We start from the raw sequence: 18,844 nt of genomic DNA on the forward strand, positions 1-18,844 counted from the left end.
AAAACAACTTTGTGTTGGTGTGTTTTTGATTGAAGTGAAAACCTCCAATAGTTCCGTGTGTTTTCTTTGGCAGGAAGCTATAAGTAAACTTTTACGACTGAAAAAATCCTGGTAGTGTGGAAGTTGGCAAGTCCATAGCCTGAACATATCAAAACGTTTGTCTCCAAATTGTGTCAAAAGAAATGAATGGCTACTAGCTTCAAATAATATGGCCAGCCTGCTGAAAAATAATTCACAATAACCAGTAATATAGTCATCATCATTAACTTACTTTAAATTAATTGTTAAATTAATGTAAAATCCCGTGATACTAAGTTTAGGTTCGGGAAATGGGTGGATGGATGGTTTTGTAAAATAAATATCTTCGTCAATGAGTTTATTGATGACTGTGGTGGCTAAGCTAAGTTTTAATACTGATAGGCCCGTTTAGTTATTGTTCCTTTTAGTATATTAACTACGACATTGTAGTAAAAACAAAATTTTATGACGGAAAATAAGCTTTTAACATTTCTTTCACGTTGTAAAGACTCCAACCTTGAAGTAAAAACGCGTTTTTTCTTTTTCTTTTGATCCTCTCTACTTGCCGTTGCCGTGCGCGACAGCACCGGTGCGATCATCATCATAATAATGCGCCGGGCGCATTCTACTTCATTCACTACGCACTTATCAGATTATGCCATTTTTAAGACGACTTGTAAATCTTTTGACGAAGACAGGGAGTCGCTTTTAATGTATGTTTTGCAGTGTATTAGAGAAACTGAGAAGTGACTGCAGCTGGAGTTTGAAGAGAAATTAGCGCGTCATTGTGAGCGGTGGCGACTTCAGCTTGAATCTGTCAGATCTTCTAGTCTGAGGAGATATATCCAGCTGGATACTGCTGGGTTTGAGACACTCCAAACAAACCTTAACACGCACGTTTAGCGCATTTGAATTCCCTGCTGAAAAAGAATTCACAATAACCAGTAATATAGTCATCATCATTAACTTACTTTAAATTAATTGTTAAATTAATGTAAAATCCCGTGATACTAAGTTTAGGTTCGGGAAATGGGTGGATGGATGGTTTTGTAAAATAAATATCTTCGTCAATGAGAGTTTATTGATGACTGTGGTGGCTAAGCTAAGTTTTAATACTGATAGGCCCGTTTAGTTATTGTTCCTTTTAGTATATTAACTACGACATTGTAGTAAAAACAAAATTTTATGACGGAAAATAAGCTTTTAACATTTCTTTCACGTTGTAAAGACTCCAAACTTGAAGTAAAAACGCGTTTTTTCTTTTTCTTTTGATCCTCTCTACTTGCCGTTGCCGTGCGCGACAGCACCGGTGCGATCATCATCATAATAATGCGCCGGGCGCATTCGACTTCATTCACTACGCACTTATCAGATTATGCCATTTTTAAGACGACTTGTAAATCTTTTGACGAAGACAGGGAGTCGCTTTTAATGTATGTTTTGCAGTGTATTAGAGAAACTGAGAAGTGACTGCAGCTGGAGTTTGAAGAGAAATTAGCGCGTCATTGTGAGCGGTGGCGACTTCAGCTTGAATCTGTCAGATCTTCTAGTCTGAGGAGATATATCCAGCTGGATACTGCTGGGTTTGAGACACTCCAAACAAACCTTAACACGCACGTTTAGCGCATTTGAATTCTGATCAGTCAGCAAGATCCCTGCCATTACAGCGACAGATGATGTCGGCGATGGAGGCTGTGTGTGATGGAGAGGAGCCAGAGGTGGTCACTGAGGCGTGCTTGCTGTCCGAGTTCAGTGAGAGAGGAGAGGCTCGAGCTCTCATCAACAATCTCCCGGACATTCATCACGACACGGTCAGCAGAGAGGCCACCATCGAGAAATTTGTGGGTAAGACAGTTTGTCATGTGTCTGTCTATCTATCTATCTGTCTGTCTGTATCTTTCTGTCTGTCTATCTATATAGCTCTTTGTCTGTATCTTTCTTTCTATCTGTCTGTCTGTCTTTCTTTCTATCTGTCTGTCTGTCTGTCTGTCTGTCTGTCTGTATCTTTCTTTCTATCTGTCTTACTGCATCTATCTGTCTGTCTGTCTGTATCTATCTGTCTGTCTGTCTGTCTCTCTGTCTGTCTGTATCTTTCTTTCTATCTGTCTGTCTGTCTGTCTCTCTGTCTGTCTGTATCTTTCTTTCTATCTGTCTGTCTGTCTGTCTCTCTGTCTGTCTGTATCTTTCTTTCTATCTGTCTGTCTGTCTGTCTCTCTGTCTGTCTGTATCTTTCTTTCTATCTGTCTGTCTGTCTGTCTCTCTGTCTGTCTGTATCTTTCTTTCTATCTGTCTGTCTGTCTGTCTCTCTGTCTGTCTGTATCTTTCTTTCTATCTGTCTGTCTGTCTGTCTCTCTGTCTGTCTGTATCTTTCTTTCTATCTGTCTGTCTGTCTGTCTGTCTTTCTTTCTATCTGTCTGACTGCATCTATCTATCTATCTATCTATCTATCTGTCTGACTGCATCTATCTATCTGTCTATTTATCTGTCTGTCTGTCTGTATCTTTCTTTCTATCTGTCTGACTGCATCTATCTATCTATCTATCTGTCTGTCTGTATCTATCTGTCTATCTATCTGTCTATCTCTTTCTCTGTCTGGATCTTTCTTTCTATCTGACTGCATCTGTCTATCTATCTGTCTGCCTGCCTGCCTGCATCTATCTGTCTATCTGTCTATCTGTCTGACTGCATCTATCTATCTATCTGTCTGACTGCATCTATCTATCTATCTATCTATCTATCTATCTATCTATCTATCTATCTATCTATCTATCTATCTATCTATCTATCTATCTATCTATCTATCTATCTATCTATCTATCTATCTATCTATCTATCTATCTATCTATCTATCTATCTATCTATCTATCTATCTATCTATCTATCTATCTATCTATCTATCTATCTATCTATCTATCTATCTATCTATCTATCTATCTATCTATCTATCTATCTATCTATCTATCTGTCTGTCTGTCTGTCTGTATCTTTCTTTCTATCTGTCTGACTGCATCTATCTATCTATCTGTCTGACTGCATCTATCTATCAATTCAATTCAATTCAAAATTGCTTTATTGGCATGAATGTAAATGATACAATATTGCCAAAGCTTAGTATACATGTACATCTGTCTGTCTGTCTGTCTGTCTGTCTGTCTATCTATATATCTCTTTGTCTGTCTGTATCTTTCTTTCTATCTGTCTGACTGCATCTGTCTATCTATCTGTCTGTCTGTCTGTCTGTCTTTATCTATCTACTTGTATCTGTCTATCTATCTGTTTGTCTAACTATATATCTCTGTCTGTCTGCATCTTTATTTCTATCTGTCTGACTGCATCTATCTATCTATCTGTCTGTCTCTCTGTCTGTATCTATCTGTCTATCTATCTGTTTGTCTAACTATATATCTCTGTCTGTCTGCATCTTTATTTCTATCTGTCTGACTGCATCTATCTATCTATCTATCTATCTGTCTGTCTGTATCTATCTGTCTATCTATCTGTCTATCTCTTTCTCTGTCTGGATCTTTCTTTCTATCTTACTGCATCTGTCTATCTATCTGTCTGCCTGCCTGCCTGCATCTATCTGTCTATCTGTCTATCTGTCTGACTGCATCTATCTATCTATCTGTCTGACTGCATCTATCTATCAATTCAATTCAATTCAAAATTGCTTTATTGGCATGAATGTAAATGATACAATATTGCCAAAGCTTAGTATACATGTACATCTGTCTGTCTGTCTATCTATATATCTCTTTGTCTGTCTGTATCTTTCTTTCGATCTGTCTGACTGCATCTGTCTATCTATCTGTCTGTCTGTCTGTCTGTCTTTATCTATCTACTTGGCTATTGTTTATTGAAATGCAAAAGAGTATGTTGATGTGTGTTTGTATAATTTTTTTGTATGCGCAATATATAAGATGATATGTTTAAAATGTCAAGTTGTGCGTTGGGTAACTTTTTGCAGTTATCATGGATCGCTACCAAGAACAGCCACATCTTCTGGATCCTCACTTAGGTAAGTTAAAGCGATGAATGTGATGGGCATGATGAATGTGCTCTGTGATTGAACACTGTTAGTAACGCTTTATTTGCTGTTGTGCAGAGTGGATGCTGAACATGCTCTTGGAGATGATCCGCAATGAGAAGTCGCCACCTCTAATGGTCCATCTCTGTTTCAAATTTCTCTACATCATCTCAAAGGCAAGATGGTTGTACAGCTCTCTAAGTTTGACTGATAATCTCTCTGAAATCACAGAAAGAGTGATTTGTGGGTTTGTGTCTTGATTTTGTGATTCCTGCTGCTTCCGCAGGTCAGAGGCTACAAGATCTTCATGCAGCTGTTCCCCCATGAGGTCTCAGATGTTCAGCCGGTTCTGGACCTTTTATGCAGACAGGACCCAAAAGACACTGAGGTTACTTATCATAGGCTCTGTAATGAGCCCCACAGTGTAACACATAATCATACAAGCTAAATTAATGTCTAGAGTTCTTACATAGGTCAGATCATATATTTGAATTTCCGCCTAAATTTCACTTATAATGTTAGTTAAAGACTCCCTGTGGTCAATGTTCACTCTAAAAAATGTTTTTATTTTTTTTCTGAGCAAAAATTTTCTCTATTGGGTGGACATTTCGGCTACCTGAGCAAAAACATTCTTTATACCAGACCTGGGGTCCGTTCTTCGTACGTCAGGTCCATAATCTTAAACCTGCTTGTGAGCAGGCTTATTTCATGTAAACAGGATAAGATTGCATCTTTTTAAGTGGAATTGATATTTAAAATCTATCCCAGCCACTACTACTTAGTTTGTGAGATCACGATGAACTAAGATGAGTGACAGCTTTTTAGTGAAATAAATGTTTAAAGGGATCATATGATGCTGCTAAAAAGAACATTATTTTGTGTATTTGGTGTAATGAAATGTTTATGCGGTTTAAGGTTCAAAAAACCTTATTTTCCACATACTGTACAATATTGTTTCTCCTCTATGTCCCGCCTTTCTGAAACGCGTCGATTTATACAAAGCTCATCGTTCTGAAAAAGCAAGGTGTACTCTGATTGGCCAGCTATCCAGTGCGTTGTGATTGGCCAAATTCCTCAAGCGTGTGACGGAAATGTTACGTCCCTTACCATAATGGGATGCCTGCGGCAACCACATGTGACGACCCCGGGCTGGACTCCGCTTCGTCCACGGTGAAAGCCGATCCGGCGATCGACAGCGCGAAGTTGAAGTATTTCCTCAGCGACCAGCACGGATCAGATCTAGGAATGACGAAGCGATATCCTCCTCTTTTGGAAGACCAAACAAAGTAGTTTCACTTTCACAACAAAGCACACAGTGCCTTCACGACATGGCGGCGGCGGCAACAACAATACTACAGCGAGAATAAAAGTTACGCCTTCTTTCTTTGCGTGAACATTTGGGTGGCGTTATGCAAATCTTCCCACATAGTGATGCAGATATGTGGGGGTGTGTTAGAACGAGCCGTTTTAGGTAGGCGTGGCTGACTCAACTTTTATAAAGTAAATCTCTTTGGATTTGAGACTTTAGTCTTTGCAACTTTACAGATCTTCTTTATGCACCAAGAGCTTGTAACACTCCAAAGAGAGAGGACAAATTGAAATCGCATCATATGACCCCTTTAAATGTGTCATTTTATTATCAAAGGTGAGTTTTAAGGGTTAACAATATTGACTGCAGGGGGACTTTAAAACCCTTCTTGGAAGTCCTTCCAAGAAATCCTCAGGTAGTAAGTAGTTGCAGCAGGTCACCATTTATCACATCTGGAAAAATAGCATCCATGTGTGTTATTTGTAATTTACCCTTCCAAAAGCACAAGATCATCTAGGTAGTGACTGTATGTTTCTGTATTAGACCTGGGAAACACGCTACATACTCCTCCTCTGGCTCTCCATGACATGTCTCATTCCCTTTGACTTGTCCCGTCTGGACGGCCACCTGTCCACTGACCCCGGGCTGAACAGAGAGTCCACCATGGATCGGATTCTGGCTGTTGCCAAGGTAACACACACAATCACAGACCACTCATAGACTTGTCAACATTTGTATTGAATGTCAATGAGTCAAATTAGTAAGCCTTTTTTTTTTATTTTTTTTTTTTATTAATTTATTGTCAGTTTTGCAAATCATATTTTTTTAACTTATACTTATCGTTACCTATGTGTCATTAATTATTTTTGCTGCAGTCCTTTCTCAGAGTGAGTGACAAATCTCGAGATGCTGCATCAGTGCTGGTATCAAAGTAAGTTACATGTTATGTGTTCTTTCCCCTATAAGTGTGTTTATTATCTGTGTAACACTGGGCAATATGTCAAATAATTAAATGTTTTGCCTGGCAAAATTTATATAAAATTAAGCAACAGTGTAAACCTAACATTTTTTTTTGGCCTTTCATTTTCTAAAGAGTGTCTCATTAGACAGTATTCACCATGCTTCTGTGTCTTACCAGAATGAGAGGGTTAAGACTAAAATGATTTAAAAATGCCTCTTATTAAACTTAAGTAGACAATACAGCCTTTGAGCTGGTTCAATTAAATTCTCTTTCATGAATCCTTTCAAACTGATAATATATTCCAAACACTGATTAAGTGACTCATTTGCATCATCAGTCATAAGTCTTCATATAATAAAGTGTTTTAGTAAAATGTATACGCAGATACATTTTGTTGTTTAGTACTTTAGCCTACTAATGTACAGTATATTGGTGCATATAATTAAATATTGTTCTTCCTTGGATTCATTTGAGTTTTACACTTAAATTTGTATTTATTTATTCATTCATTCATTTATTTATATATCATGTTGAATCCACTTGTTTAAATGGCTAGTTTAAAGTTCTGAAAAAAAAAAAAAAAAAGATTTCGCCCAGCATAGTTTTCGTATGTTATAGAAATGATTTCCACTCTTATGATATCCAAAAGTGGTGTTTATTGCAAAATATTGACAGCTTTACTCCCTGACCAGTAGAGGGCACTGTTTAAACACTTAGATTATTTCTTTGCTTGAAGGATTTGTATTATCTGCACAGGTTTGTGACTCGTCCAGATGTGAAGCAGAAGCGTCTGGGTGATTTTCTGGACTGGTGTCTGACAACCATCTCTCAGACCAGTGAGGTTACCATGGAGGGAACTGTGACCCTTGATGGAGCTTTGCAATCTCTGGTGAGCCTCCAGTCACATGTAGGACTGTTTATGTTCTCCACTTCCTCCTTTTCTTTTCAGGAGAATGAAAATATTGAACATTCAAATGCTTGGCAATAATAAACAGAATATTATTGTCATTTGCAGTAGATGTTAATATAGTTATCTTTATAGTCATTGTTCTAGGTGTGAATGGGCCTCCTTTAGGCCTGTAATTCCTGCACTTTTTTTAGTAGCTGCACACATTTGCTTGCGATACCTGCTAAAGCCTAGAGAGGCAGTGGTTACATGCCCTCCTACCTGTGTTTTTGTTTACACTGCTGTGTTAAAATGCTGATAATCGCTCATTGCCGTGACTGATCTTTATCAGAATTAGTTTCTTTGCAATGAAACATCATGCATGGTTTAAAGTCCAGAGAGCTGTGAAAACGATCCTGCTGCTGTTATTCTTTTGTGAAGCGCGTCTCTATCACCCGAGGCGCTCAAAACTGGCTCTGTGTGTTGAGAATGCCTGGGGTGCTAAAACTGCCATCAGTGTTTTGCATATATGCTTTAAGTGCCACAAGGCTGTGAGCAGGAACATGTGCGGTGCACTTTTAAACTTGATAATTACATGAAACTGCTGCTGGCACTAAGATTAACGGGATTCAGACATGTTGAAAATGGGTTGAATAAATTTGGCTTAATATCAACTTGATGATATACAGTATAGATAAAGTATCGCTCAGATTTCAAGTGGGTCGTTAGGGTAGTTCTTTATTTACCACCTAGGGGTATGTGTACCACAGTGTTTTTTAGATTTTGATAAAATGTTTAAAATAATTGAAAATCATCTCATCAATATTTTGATTTTTAATAAATATTTTATTTCTCACCAGGCCCAGCTCTTCAAGCATGGGAAACGTGATGATTTCCTGCAATATGGTATGTATATGTCCTTAAGGTCTTTCTTTGGTCTCTATAAAACCAGAACATGGATAAATGCTTACTAATCTTTGCCGGACCGTTCGAAGCCCCAACAGTGCTTCAGTGCCTGAATCAGAAGAGAATAGCGGAGAGTAACCAGGCCACATTGCGTAAGCTGGGTGTAAAAGTGGTCCAGAGACTTGGCTTGACCTTTCTAAAACCACGTTTGGCCAAATGGAGGTAATTGAGGAGTGACGACGTATTGACAGATTATGATGAAATGAAACAAAGGATGCTTAAAACAAGTATTAGCTAGTTTTTTAAGTAAGTATTTTGTCTGACTACATCTAGATACCAGAGAGGAAGTCGGTCACTCGCAGTGAACCTGGCCCAGTCTTCTGTCACTGAAAGTGTAGAGGCTACAAAACTTGATCTAGAGTCTGTCAGTCAGGAGGAAGACTACGACATACCTGAGGAGGTAGAAAATATCATTGGTAAGTATCCATGCACATTTTCATATCTGTTTGTTTTATTTGCTCAATTATTAAATGCTCTCATGTACTGCTAATTTGCTTATTCATTGTTGCAGAACAACTGTTGGTGGGACTGAAAGACAAAGAGACAATAGTGAGATGGTCTTCTGCCAAGGGGTGAGAACAGTTATCTGGTCTAGGTGTGATAGTGCTATATTTTAATGCCATATTTCTCTGTAATAATCCCTAGAGTTCTATTCTATGTTTAACTGGTCTTTCTCCTTTTAACCACCTACAGGATTGGAAGGGTAACTGGTAGACTACCTAAACAGCTTGCAGATGATGTGGTTGAGTCTGTTTTAGAGTGTTTCAGGTGCGTCATGATATAAAAGGAGGCAGAGATGTTATGATGTGTTTTCAAATACTTAGTGAGGTATTTTTCAATTACTTTTATGTCTTCACATTTTATAGTTTTCAGGAAACAGATAATGCCTGGCATGGAGGCTGCTTGGCTCTTGCAGAGCTTGGCCGAAGAGGACTGCTGCTTCCTTCCCGTCTCTCAGATGGTTGGCTTGTATTTTATTTTTTTTTGTATTCAGTTTGAAAGCTACTGGATTTTCTTTTTCTCTGACATAAATTTTAATATTATAGCTATAATCATCGTACCTCCCCTACACCATACTCATGTTTCAAAAACATTTATAAGCAAACATAGTTCACTTTATGCAAACACTTAATTCAAATACTTCAAGTTTAACAAGATCCTTTATTTATTTATTTTTTTTAAATGCCACCACCCATCTCCCTTTAATGATCTGTTACATGTTTTCTCAAAGCACACAAGATTCTCAGTGTACAATCTGGGCTGCCATTTTTCTTCCAATCAGTGCTTAATGTTATACACTAAGAATATTTTGGAATTATCTGTATTTACATTTATGCATTAAGCAAATGCTTTTGTCCAAAGCAGCTTACATTAAAGTTGCCAGTTCATGCATACCCTTGGAATTGATCCCATGACCTTTGAACAATAATGACAAGCAATTTTACAGACATAAATAGAATAATATTTGAAGACTTTAATGTAGATGTTGGCCGTCTTCCTGTAAAGTCTCTTGAGTATTGATCTTTTCACTGGAGCTCGTTTCTGTCTGAGTTGCAGCAGTCCACACTTTGGGATCTCTGAATCAGCAGTTTTGTGACCTCTTTCTTTGAGTTCGAGCAGGTTCTTTGACCTTTGCTCTTTTGTTAGTGTGCCTCAGAGGTCTATTGTTTACCCGTTTTTGTCCCCGTGTGCTCTGTTTTGGTGTGTCTGGAGTGTCTTTGGCTGGGCTCTTGTCTGGGGGAGGAGGACTTTGACTGTTCTGGCCCTCAGTCATTTCTTGTTGGTCAATAGAGGAGTCAATGATAATGTCCTTTGAGCTAGCTAGCTGACACAGAGCGAAGGCAGCAGAGTGTCTCTGGTCACATGGGTCTATTTCTTGTTCTCTGGGTGGAACAATTGTGCATACCTCAGCATTTATAATGGTTTGTCTTTCTGGAGTATCAGAGCCTGTGGTGTTGGGCAAGGCTAGGTTGTTGGACTGAACCCTGAGGCAGAGGTTGAGCGGTGCTTCTTCTTGACTACTTTCTGAATCATAATGGAGCTCGCAGTCAGAGTAGTGGTGTGTCATGTTGCTGGATACAGCCCGGTCCCTCTTTGAAAGGTTAAGAGGAGCTGGTTCTTCCTCGGTTTCTTCGTCTTCCTTTTCTGATGAAATCTCACAGCTTCTTGCAGAAGCTGTGGTTTGTGGTTCATTCCTAAAAAGATAAATAAAAATATGTAAAGAGTAGAGTAATCATTAACTTGCTTGTGGGCAACCTGACAAGATATTATTTTATTTGATTGTGATTTAAAGTGTAATTACATAGCTGCATAGAGTTAACCTACCTCTCTTTATTTTGTAACATGCTCTCTTGAGTTTGTCCACATGATTTCTTGGGTAAGTTTTCAGTTGCTGTAGTTGCCGCTGGTTCAACATGCTGTGATTGACTAACTGGGAATGACTCCCCATGAGAAGCGTGCCTGAGTGTAACAGGGATCCGCTGGGTGACATCTGCGGTACTAGGCCTGTCTGGAGACCCGGAGGCGGCACACCCTGCTATAGGACTCTGGCGAGTACCTTTGTCTACTGTATTGTGCTCCTGGAAAGCCCTGTCCTCAGGAAGTCTGCTGTAAGAATCAGGATGAGGTAGGGGTACTAGATGCCCTCCATACTCTCGAAGATAAAATCTGTTGCTGTACACATCCAGAGGAAGATACCTGGTTCTCTGTAAGGACATGGGAAATTCAGGGTGTTGGTAGATGCTGTAGGGTAGAGGTGGGCCAGGGATAATAGAATGGCCGTATCTGTAGTGATAAGGATGGAAAAGGGAAGTACTAGGTGGGACCAAAGGTGATGGAACAAGAGGTCTTTGGGTCTCTCGAGATGTAAGTTGGTAGGCTGGGGTGTTTGCTTGGTTGTGTGAGTAGGGTGTGTAGAGAGAATGCAAGGGCCTCTCAGATACCATGTATGACGGATAGTCCGTTATTAGAGGAAGAAGTGGTGCTGTGGAAGCAGGTGGGACCCAGGGTGCCATTTGGTGGTAAAACTGAGGAATGGCTGAAGATGATTGATCATCTTTGTGTGGAGACCGAGATAGAGCTTCGCGTTCACATGTTTGTGCAACCGGTGAGAAAGCTGAATATATTTTGTTCTGTTCAATGTCTATGTCTCCATTTTTGTCCCTGGTCTCACAGATTGGCTCAGGGGCATCTTTAGTGACCTCCTTGATGGGACTTTCAGGCGTTTCTCTTGTTCCTTTACCCATCTCCTCTTGTTCAACCTTGTCGTTGACCCTCTCTGTAGGTTTGTTGGCTTCAGCTTCCAGGGGTGGCTCTTTACTCTTGTGGTTGAAGGGAAAATTATGCTGGGAAGTTCTCTGCATTTTCCCTGTCTGTTCCATGCGCTGAGACACCAGAGAGATGGAGTTCTTGCACAGGTTATACTTCATGTGGTTGAAGAGATGAGACTTGATGTTGCAGGTGAAGGGACATTGGAAACACTGATATTTGAATGGTTTGCCAGCAGGGCGGGGAATGTAATGAGGTTTCTTCGGTTTTCTTCCCTGGAGAGTGTCCATACTGGTGCAGTTGTTCAAATCCAATACTGCGTGGTTTGTCAGCCTTAAAGAAAAAAGAAAAAGTTTAACCGTTTTGCCACACCCTGGAGCAGAGCGTCTTCTGTTTGTTGGGTCAGAAAGGTTAGTGACCCAATAAAACACAAGTTTGCATGCTCACTTTCCCTTAACTTTTTAACTAGGCTGTAGCTGTTCTGTATTATTTGTTGGCCTGCGTGTTAGCATGACATGATCTAGCTGCACTGCTGAAGCCAGAGTAGGCCTGTAGAAACATGCTCCCCTTTTTCAAAACCTGATGGCGTGGGAAACCACATACACCTGTTTCCCATGACCTTACCTGCAGGATACAAACTCCAGACATTTAAAAATTTATCTCACTTGCACTGTAAATGTAGAGAAGCTACCAGAGCTATTAGAAGGAAATTTAGTCTGTTATAACATCTGCAACCAATTGAACTGCTTCAGTGCTTGAAGGAAATTACTTCTGCAATTCTGCACAACAATCAGGATACATAATGGTCCGGTAAGTGTGCAAAGATTTTGGGGCCTGAAGGTTTGTATTGGGAAGCAGAAGATTGACGAAAGAGATTGCCAGGCAAGTTATGCAGAAAATGACTCCGCCTTAAGGAACCTGTTTGTCACATGCTGTCGCAAGAAGTGGTGGCTCAGGTTTTGGCTCCCATGTTTCATACGAAGCCGCTCCCTCCTCAAGGCACAATTTAAAGAATTTTTGTATTTCATTTTGCTGTTGTATATCACGTTTCCTTGTTTCTTGGTTCTTAGTCATTCTTCTTTGGGTACAACGATGTCTTGAGATTTCAGCATAATATAAGACTTTACATTTCTAAATGGAATTTTTTGGTTATTAAGATATAGACTGAATATTACATGTACAACCACATGGCAAATGCATTAGAATATTTTCTACCCGATGTAGTGTAACAGGTGCATCAATTTAGAGCTACCCCTGAAACACCTGCTACAAAATACATCAGCAATTCAGCCTTTACAAACGCTAAAAGTACATGTGAACAGCAATAAGAACAGTTACCATTGGAAATCTTAGTGACATTGTTGCAGCCTTACCTGTATTTAGACTCGTTGTTTGGGATGTTGGATGTATCGTCAATGGATGTATGTCCACAGTGGACCTCCTGAAACGTATGATGGTCCCACAGTGGAAAAGTTTGGACGATGTGGTTGTCCTTGAGAGCGGGTGTCTGTTCGTTTAGGTGTTCCGTCTAGTTTCTGATGAGTCTCTCACGTCCTCTCTGAGGTGTTGACTCTGTGGGGTGGAGTCTATGCCCAAGCAGTAGAGCCCTGAGGCAGCATCAATGTGCCTGATATTTGGCAAGCCCCAAGCCACGATACGTTGCTAGTTTGCCTCCTATCTCACCAGCTAGCAAGAATCCACATGGATGAGAAGCCAGACAAGACTGTTTGTGGCTTTTGTTTGCCTGAATGGTTGAATTAGCCCAGGAGTGGTAGAGTTAGGTGTGAAGCAGGTTTGAGGATGTTGTCAGAGGGGTGTGGAGATCTTGAGGACAACCAGTGAGATTTGCATGAATCCAAATGTGTGCGCTACACCTGATGTGAAGTGTCTTTCAGCATGGTTATGAAAATGCAGTTATTTTTTGCCAGATCTGGATCTTATTTTAATGTAACTAAATTGAATGGTAGATTTTAGTGTTGTTTTGAAAAATTTATTCACGTTTATTTACATACACAGCATGAATCATGAACTCAATTTCAGCTCCACCTAAGATTTTAGAAGACAATTCCTTGTAATGAGGTTCTTCCAATGGCAACTATCAATACTCTCTCCCTTTTGTGTGTGTCTGTGTGTATTTATGCACCACTCACATTTTATTATGAATGTGCAATAATCTAAATCAATGTGTGGAGTCATTAAGATATTTTATAAGCAATTAAAACTTTTATTCACCAAGAATGCATTAAATTGATCAAAAGTGTTGGTAAAGACAATTATAATGTTACAAAAGATTTCCGTTTCAAATAGATGCTGTTCTTTTGAACTTTCTATTCATCAAAGAATCCTGAAATCCTGAAGTATCACGGTTTTCACAAAAACATTAAGCAGCGCAACTCTCAAAATTGACAATAATAAGAGCAATTTTTTTTCTTGAGCATCAAATCAGCTTATTAGAATGATTTCTGAAGGAACATGTGACACTGAAGACTGGAGTAATGATGCTGAAAATTCTGCTTTGGCAAAACAGAAATTTACATTTTAAAATATATTCAAATAAAAAAAAAGCAATTATTATAAATTATAATATTGGACAATGTTACTTTTTTAACAGTATTTTTGATCAAATAAATGCATATATAAATCTTTAGAAATATTTTAGATTACAAAAGTAATTAGTTTTGCATACTAATATTTTGTCTGCATTCTACAGTGGTGCCTCTGATTATAAAAGCTCTGACATATGATGAGAAAAGGGGCGCATGCAGTTTGGGATCGAACGTACGTGATGCAGCCTGCTACGTGTGCTGGGCTTTCGCCCGAGCCTATGAGCCAAATGAACTGAAGCCAGCAATTATTATAAATTATAATATTGGACAATGTTACTTTTTTTAACAGTATTTTTGATCAAATAAATGCATATATAAATCTTTAGAAATATTTTAGATTACAAAAGTAATTCGTTTTGCATACTAATATTTTGTCTGCATTCTACAGTGGTGCCTCTGATTATAAAAGCTCTGACATATGATGAGAAAAGGGGCGCATGCAGTTTGGGATCGAACGTACGTGATGCAGCCTGCTACGTGTGCTGGGCTTTCGCCCGAGCCTATGAGCCAAATGAACTGAAGCCTTATGTCAACCAGATTGCCAGGTACGAACCCACCACCAGCACCTCAGCCACTGTGCTTTACTGAGACATTATACATGTTATTTATTCCATTTATTAAATTAGCTCGTTAAGGCACCAACCTTGGGTAAAAAGCTTGTCCCATACCATTTGTGCTGCCGACTGTTCGCCTTTTAAAATTATTAAATGCATTACTGTTGGCTCTTAATTCACATAGTTAACTTTACTATGTTATTCATTATTTTAGTAGCCCAACTCATTTGATTTCCTGTGTGACCATTGCATGGCTCATGTCTAGAATCTTAAGTATGAATATATGAAAAGGTTTTTTTTTTATTATTTTTTTTTTTCTTCCCCCCCCCCAACCCTTGATGGGAACTGACTCTTGTACACCCACTATTTTATACAAGCATTTGGCGTGACCTTACTTAGATCTTTGTGAAGGTGTTTTTGGATGTTCTCCAGGATGAAAGCTCTTTCCACCAGAACCAACTGTGGTGAGAGCTGATCTGATTTCAGTGACGGGTGAAAATGACAGCTCAACTTGGGTGGCTCTGTTGACCTTACGGTTACACTTTCTCTCCAATGAAATTACTTTTTTTGAAATTTATGAAATTTTTTTTTTTTTTGTAATGAGGTTAGGCTGTAGAATAATTAGTGAGGCTGGCAGCAAATCTGCAACCCACATACTGAGAGCTCTTTGTTTTTTAGTTAGCAAGCCGCACTGTATGTAGTAAGCGGAATTGACCATTTTCACCACACTACCTGGTAATTATTTTAAGAAAATTCACCTTTGCTGTCACAGCAAATTATATTTAAAGGAAACTGCTGTTTGACATAATTCCATCAAGAAATTACTCCTTTTTTTTTTTACTTTGTGAACATCTATGGAGAATTTTTAATGAGAATTGAACTTTCAGGAGGGAAGTTGAGGCTTGTATTATAAACGTCCAAAAAAACACTCAACAGCCCCTTCTCATACCTGTTCGCCTGGCTATAGTTATTCACCGCCTTAAAACCAGTTTATACACCTCTCACAGCTCAGAACCTCTCCCTGCTGTGGATATACAGTATAGTCTGTTGGTCTATGCGTCTGTTAGTACATTACAAATTAAAAATGGTGTTACATTAACTGTACACAGAGAACAAGGAGGAGAAGATACTGCTTTGCCGAACCTGACAAAAGATGATAAATCTAAATGAATATTTCACCCCAAAATCTTTTGTTTTGTGGAACAGAAATGGAGAAATTTGAAGAATCTTCACGTAGCTCTTTTTCAACTTTAAGCTTCAAAAAAAGGACAAAATAATAAAAGCAAAATTGACTAGTCCATGTGATTTGTGTGCTTTTTATACCAAGTCTTACGATTGCTTTGTGTGACAGTGAAACCCAAAATATGAATTGAGAGTCTTTATTTCTGCCAAGGCTCTAAAATGAACTACAAGTTCAATAAACAATGACACAAGTTCTAGTACTGCTTTGATGCACGTGACGGATACGATTTCACATTTTCTGTGCTGATTTTGGGAGAAAATCTGCGGAATGGATTTTAAGACAATAAAGTGTGCATAGATTTGATGTGGATGACGTATATAGATGAATGAAAATTAGTTGGTCCCGTTCTTTTATCTTTCACTGTAGCATTAACTGTCACCAGCCATTGTATTGTTATCGCTAAGATGAAATGTTATGATTTTTGGATCGAGTCCAGATCTCTCTGGTACAAGACGGCGAGCATTATTTAATGGATCTTTTTTCAGATAGCTAACGTATTTTCCCATGAGGAAGTTGCCTATTTGCTTTAATTGTGGTGCTTGCTAGTATTATTACTACCCAGATTTATGGTTAGGTGTGTTGCTGTACACTTTTAACTTTGCTGCGTAACTGTATTTTGTAATTCTTCTTCAAATTCTGCCGTGTTCTGTTTGTGTGGTGAATCAGCTCAGCGAAACGGTTTCATCAGCAGAAAGCATTTTTCCCTCCCAGGTTCAACAGTAAGCCTTTCAGTCACCATAAAAACATAATGATATTACGAGAATGTCAGCTGAAAGATGCTCCGCTTCCCCCCCCCCCCCCCCCCCCCTCCCCCTGTTTGGGACAAGTGTGGGCCTGTGTGTAACTGACTGTGCACTTTGCATTACTCCTTCAGTTTGTTGGCCCTCCCCGTAACTTCCCTCCTCCCTATCCACACGGTGCTGCCAGGTTTCGTCTGTTGTCGTGGGTTTCGGTCGCCATTTGGCACACAGACTGTAGGCCTGTCGAGTCCTGTTCTAATTTCATCAGCAGTCAAAGGTTGTTTCTGTGAGCTCACTGACGCTTTCAGAAACATTGCATGAAACTTCACTATTGTTTTTTTTTTTCTCTCAGTTTTGGAGGGTTTATATACACGCACACACACTTTAAAAAAAAATAATAATAATAATTTAAATATGCATTCAATTCATCAAGTGGCAGTAAAGATTTTTACTTTTTCCCTTAATTTATATTTTAAGTAAATGCTGCTCTTTTGTCCTTTCTATTCATCAAAAAATCCTGGAAAAAATGTATAAGGGTTTTCCATAAAAATATTTAGCTGCACAACTGTTTTCAACATTGATAATAATAATAATTATAAATGTTTCTTGAGCAGCAAAAGAGTGATTTCTGAACAATCATGTGACACTGAAGCCTGGAGAAATCATGCTGAAAATTCAGCTTTAATTGCATTGCAAAAATTAAAAAATATATTAAAATAAAAAAGTAATTTTAACTTGTAATACCGATTCACAGCTTTTACTGTATTTTTGATCGAATAAATGGAGCCTCGTGAACATAAGAGGTTTCTTTCAAAAACACAAAATCTCACAGAATCTAAACTTTTGAACTGTTGTGTATATGCAAATATTTACTCAATACAAAACCGATCCTTAAGGATAATAAATCATTTATGGTCCCCTCTGACTTTCTGTTTTGGCACACTTCCCCCCCAGAAACGTTTCCTTAAATTATAATTCTGGCATTATTTACTCAAACTTGAAGTCGTTTCAAATCTCAGACTCTTTCTTCAGGGAAACAGAAAAGGAGAAATTTGGAGAATTTGTACTTTTTATTGCAGTGAATGGAGACTGAAGCTTCAAATAGGATGCAAAAGCACCTTAAAAGTAGTTAATATTACTCGTGTGTTATATTACATTCATCCTAGGTGCATTCATGTGAAATGAAAAGTAGCAGTTTCTGGAATTGTGAGTGAACTGAATCTTTTCAGTGATTCAGTTGATACAGTTTACAAAACAGGTCTGGATTCATTCACAAACCTGACTCGTTCTCGACTCACTAAATCAATGATCCAGTTGCAGGGGATTGCATTTTTAATGTTTGACCAGTACAATTCTTAAAAAGTCCTCCTTTTGTGTTTGATGGAAGAAAGTATGTCAAAGGAAGAACTATCCCTTTAAGCTTGAAGTCATTTACAGTGCACAGGCAACAGGTTTCGATGGTTTCCCAATTGATTGCGTAATCCATAGAAGAATGCAAGACATTATTATAAAACAATAACAGTGACACGTCTAGCTCTGTATGCATGTTCAGTCTCTGTCCATTTTATGCTGCTCCAGGCCACTATCAGTTGTACATCGAAACCAGCACGGCCGTGTTAAGCCCCGTAGGGTTGTGCGTGTGTATGTTTGTGTACTTCATTCTCCCAGGCTGTGAGTTACGGTGGGAATACCTCGCGGGCACGTTCACACAGCTCGATTGAGGAGGAGGAGAGGTGGAATAAAGGGAAAAGTGTGCAACAGGCTTATGGGGGCATTGAAATGATAGATGAGGTTTGAGATGGAAGTACAGTCTTGTTTTTAATCATGTGCCTCATCACTGGGGGTGAAAGATCTGAAGGTTTAGCAAAGTACATGTTTGAGTGAAAGCATTGAATGTGTGTCACCTCAGACTGTCAAACTAATGAAATCAATGTTGAGAGTTAGAATGCACATAAAATATATTAACAGTTATCCTAATTCATTTCTGTATTAATAATAACGACAACAATAATAATAAATATCATTGATTAATAATTATAATATATATATTACAATAACAAAATCATTAACAGTATGTGACTTATAGGTCACGTAGGTTAAATAAATAAATATATATGTACATGTATACATATACACACATACATATATAAATTTGAATACCTTGCAAGGTATTCCCATTAATATATTTATATTAATTATATATATATACACACACACACACACACACAGAGAGAGAGAGAGACTAAAGACTTTATAAATAAAGAAAT

At 38.5% G+C, this 18,844-nt stretch overlaps 2 protein-coding genes across 3 annotated transcripts in view; one reads left to right on the forward strand and one right to left on the reverse strand.

The window, feature by feature from the left end:
- Nucleotides 1–1,342: 1,342 nt before the first annotated feature.
- tbcd (tubulin folding cofactor D) overlaps nt 1,343–18,844 on the forward strand; it is a 36,845-nt gene continuing 19,343 nt past the window's right edge. The window contains exons 1-15 of one of the 2 annotated variants that reach the window (XM_016290866.1): nt 1,343–1,863; nt 3,986–4,036; nt 4,124–4,221; nt 4,332–4,433; nt 5,898–6,044; nt 6,230–6,285; nt 7,072–7,204; nt 8,062–8,107; nt 8,197–8,329; nt 8,441–8,583; nt 8,679–8,739; nt 8,861–8,935; nt 9,034–9,128; nt 14,145–14,272; nt 14,557–14,585. In XM_016290866.1, the coding sequence (XP_016146352.1) occupies nt 1,692–1,863; nt 3,986–4,036; nt 4,124–4,221; nt 4,332–4,433; nt 5,898–6,044; nt 6,230–6,285; nt 7,072–7,204; nt 8,062–8,107; nt 8,197–8,329; nt 8,441–8,583; nt 8,679–8,739; nt 8,861–8,935; nt 9,034–9,128; nt 14,145–14,272; nt 14,557–14,585 (1,469 nt within the window). In that variant the 5' untranslated portion in view covers nt 1,343–1,691. Of the gene's footprint in view, nt 1,864–3,985; nt 4,037–4,123; nt 4,222–4,331; nt 4,434–5,897; nt 6,045–6,229; nt 6,286–7,071; nt 7,205–8,061; nt 8,108–8,196; nt 8,330–8,440; nt 8,584–8,678; nt 8,740–8,860; nt 8,936–9,033; nt 9,129–14,144; nt 14,273–14,551; nt 14,586–18,844 lie in introns of both variants that reach the window. The other variant, XM_016290867.1, reaches the window with a different exon arrangement.
- LOC107599316 (zinc finger protein 750-like) lies at nt 9,150–13,260 on the reverse strand. Its single transcript, XM_016290868.1, has 3 exons — nt 12,808–13,260; nt 10,493–11,767; nt 9,150–10,362 (listed from the first exon to the last, which is right to left on the reverse strand). The coding sequence occupies exons 2-3, from the start codon at nt 11,722–11,724 to the stop codon at nt 9,750–9,752; spliced, it is 1,845 nt and encodes a 614-aa protein (XP_016146354.1). The 5' UTR covers nt 11,725–11,767; nt 12,808–13,260; the 3' UTR covers nt 9,150–9,749.

Source organism: Sinocyclocheilus grahami, unplaced genomic scaffold (genome assembly GCF_001515645.1).
Source record: "Sinocyclocheilus grahami isolate Dianchi unplaced genomic scaffold, SAMN03320097.WGS_v1.1 scaffold264.1, whole genome shotgun sequence".
In the NCBI taxonomy this organism is placed as follows: Eukaryota; Metazoa; Chordata; class Actinopteri; order Cypriniformes; family Cyprinidae; genus Sinocyclocheilus; species Sinocyclocheilus grahami.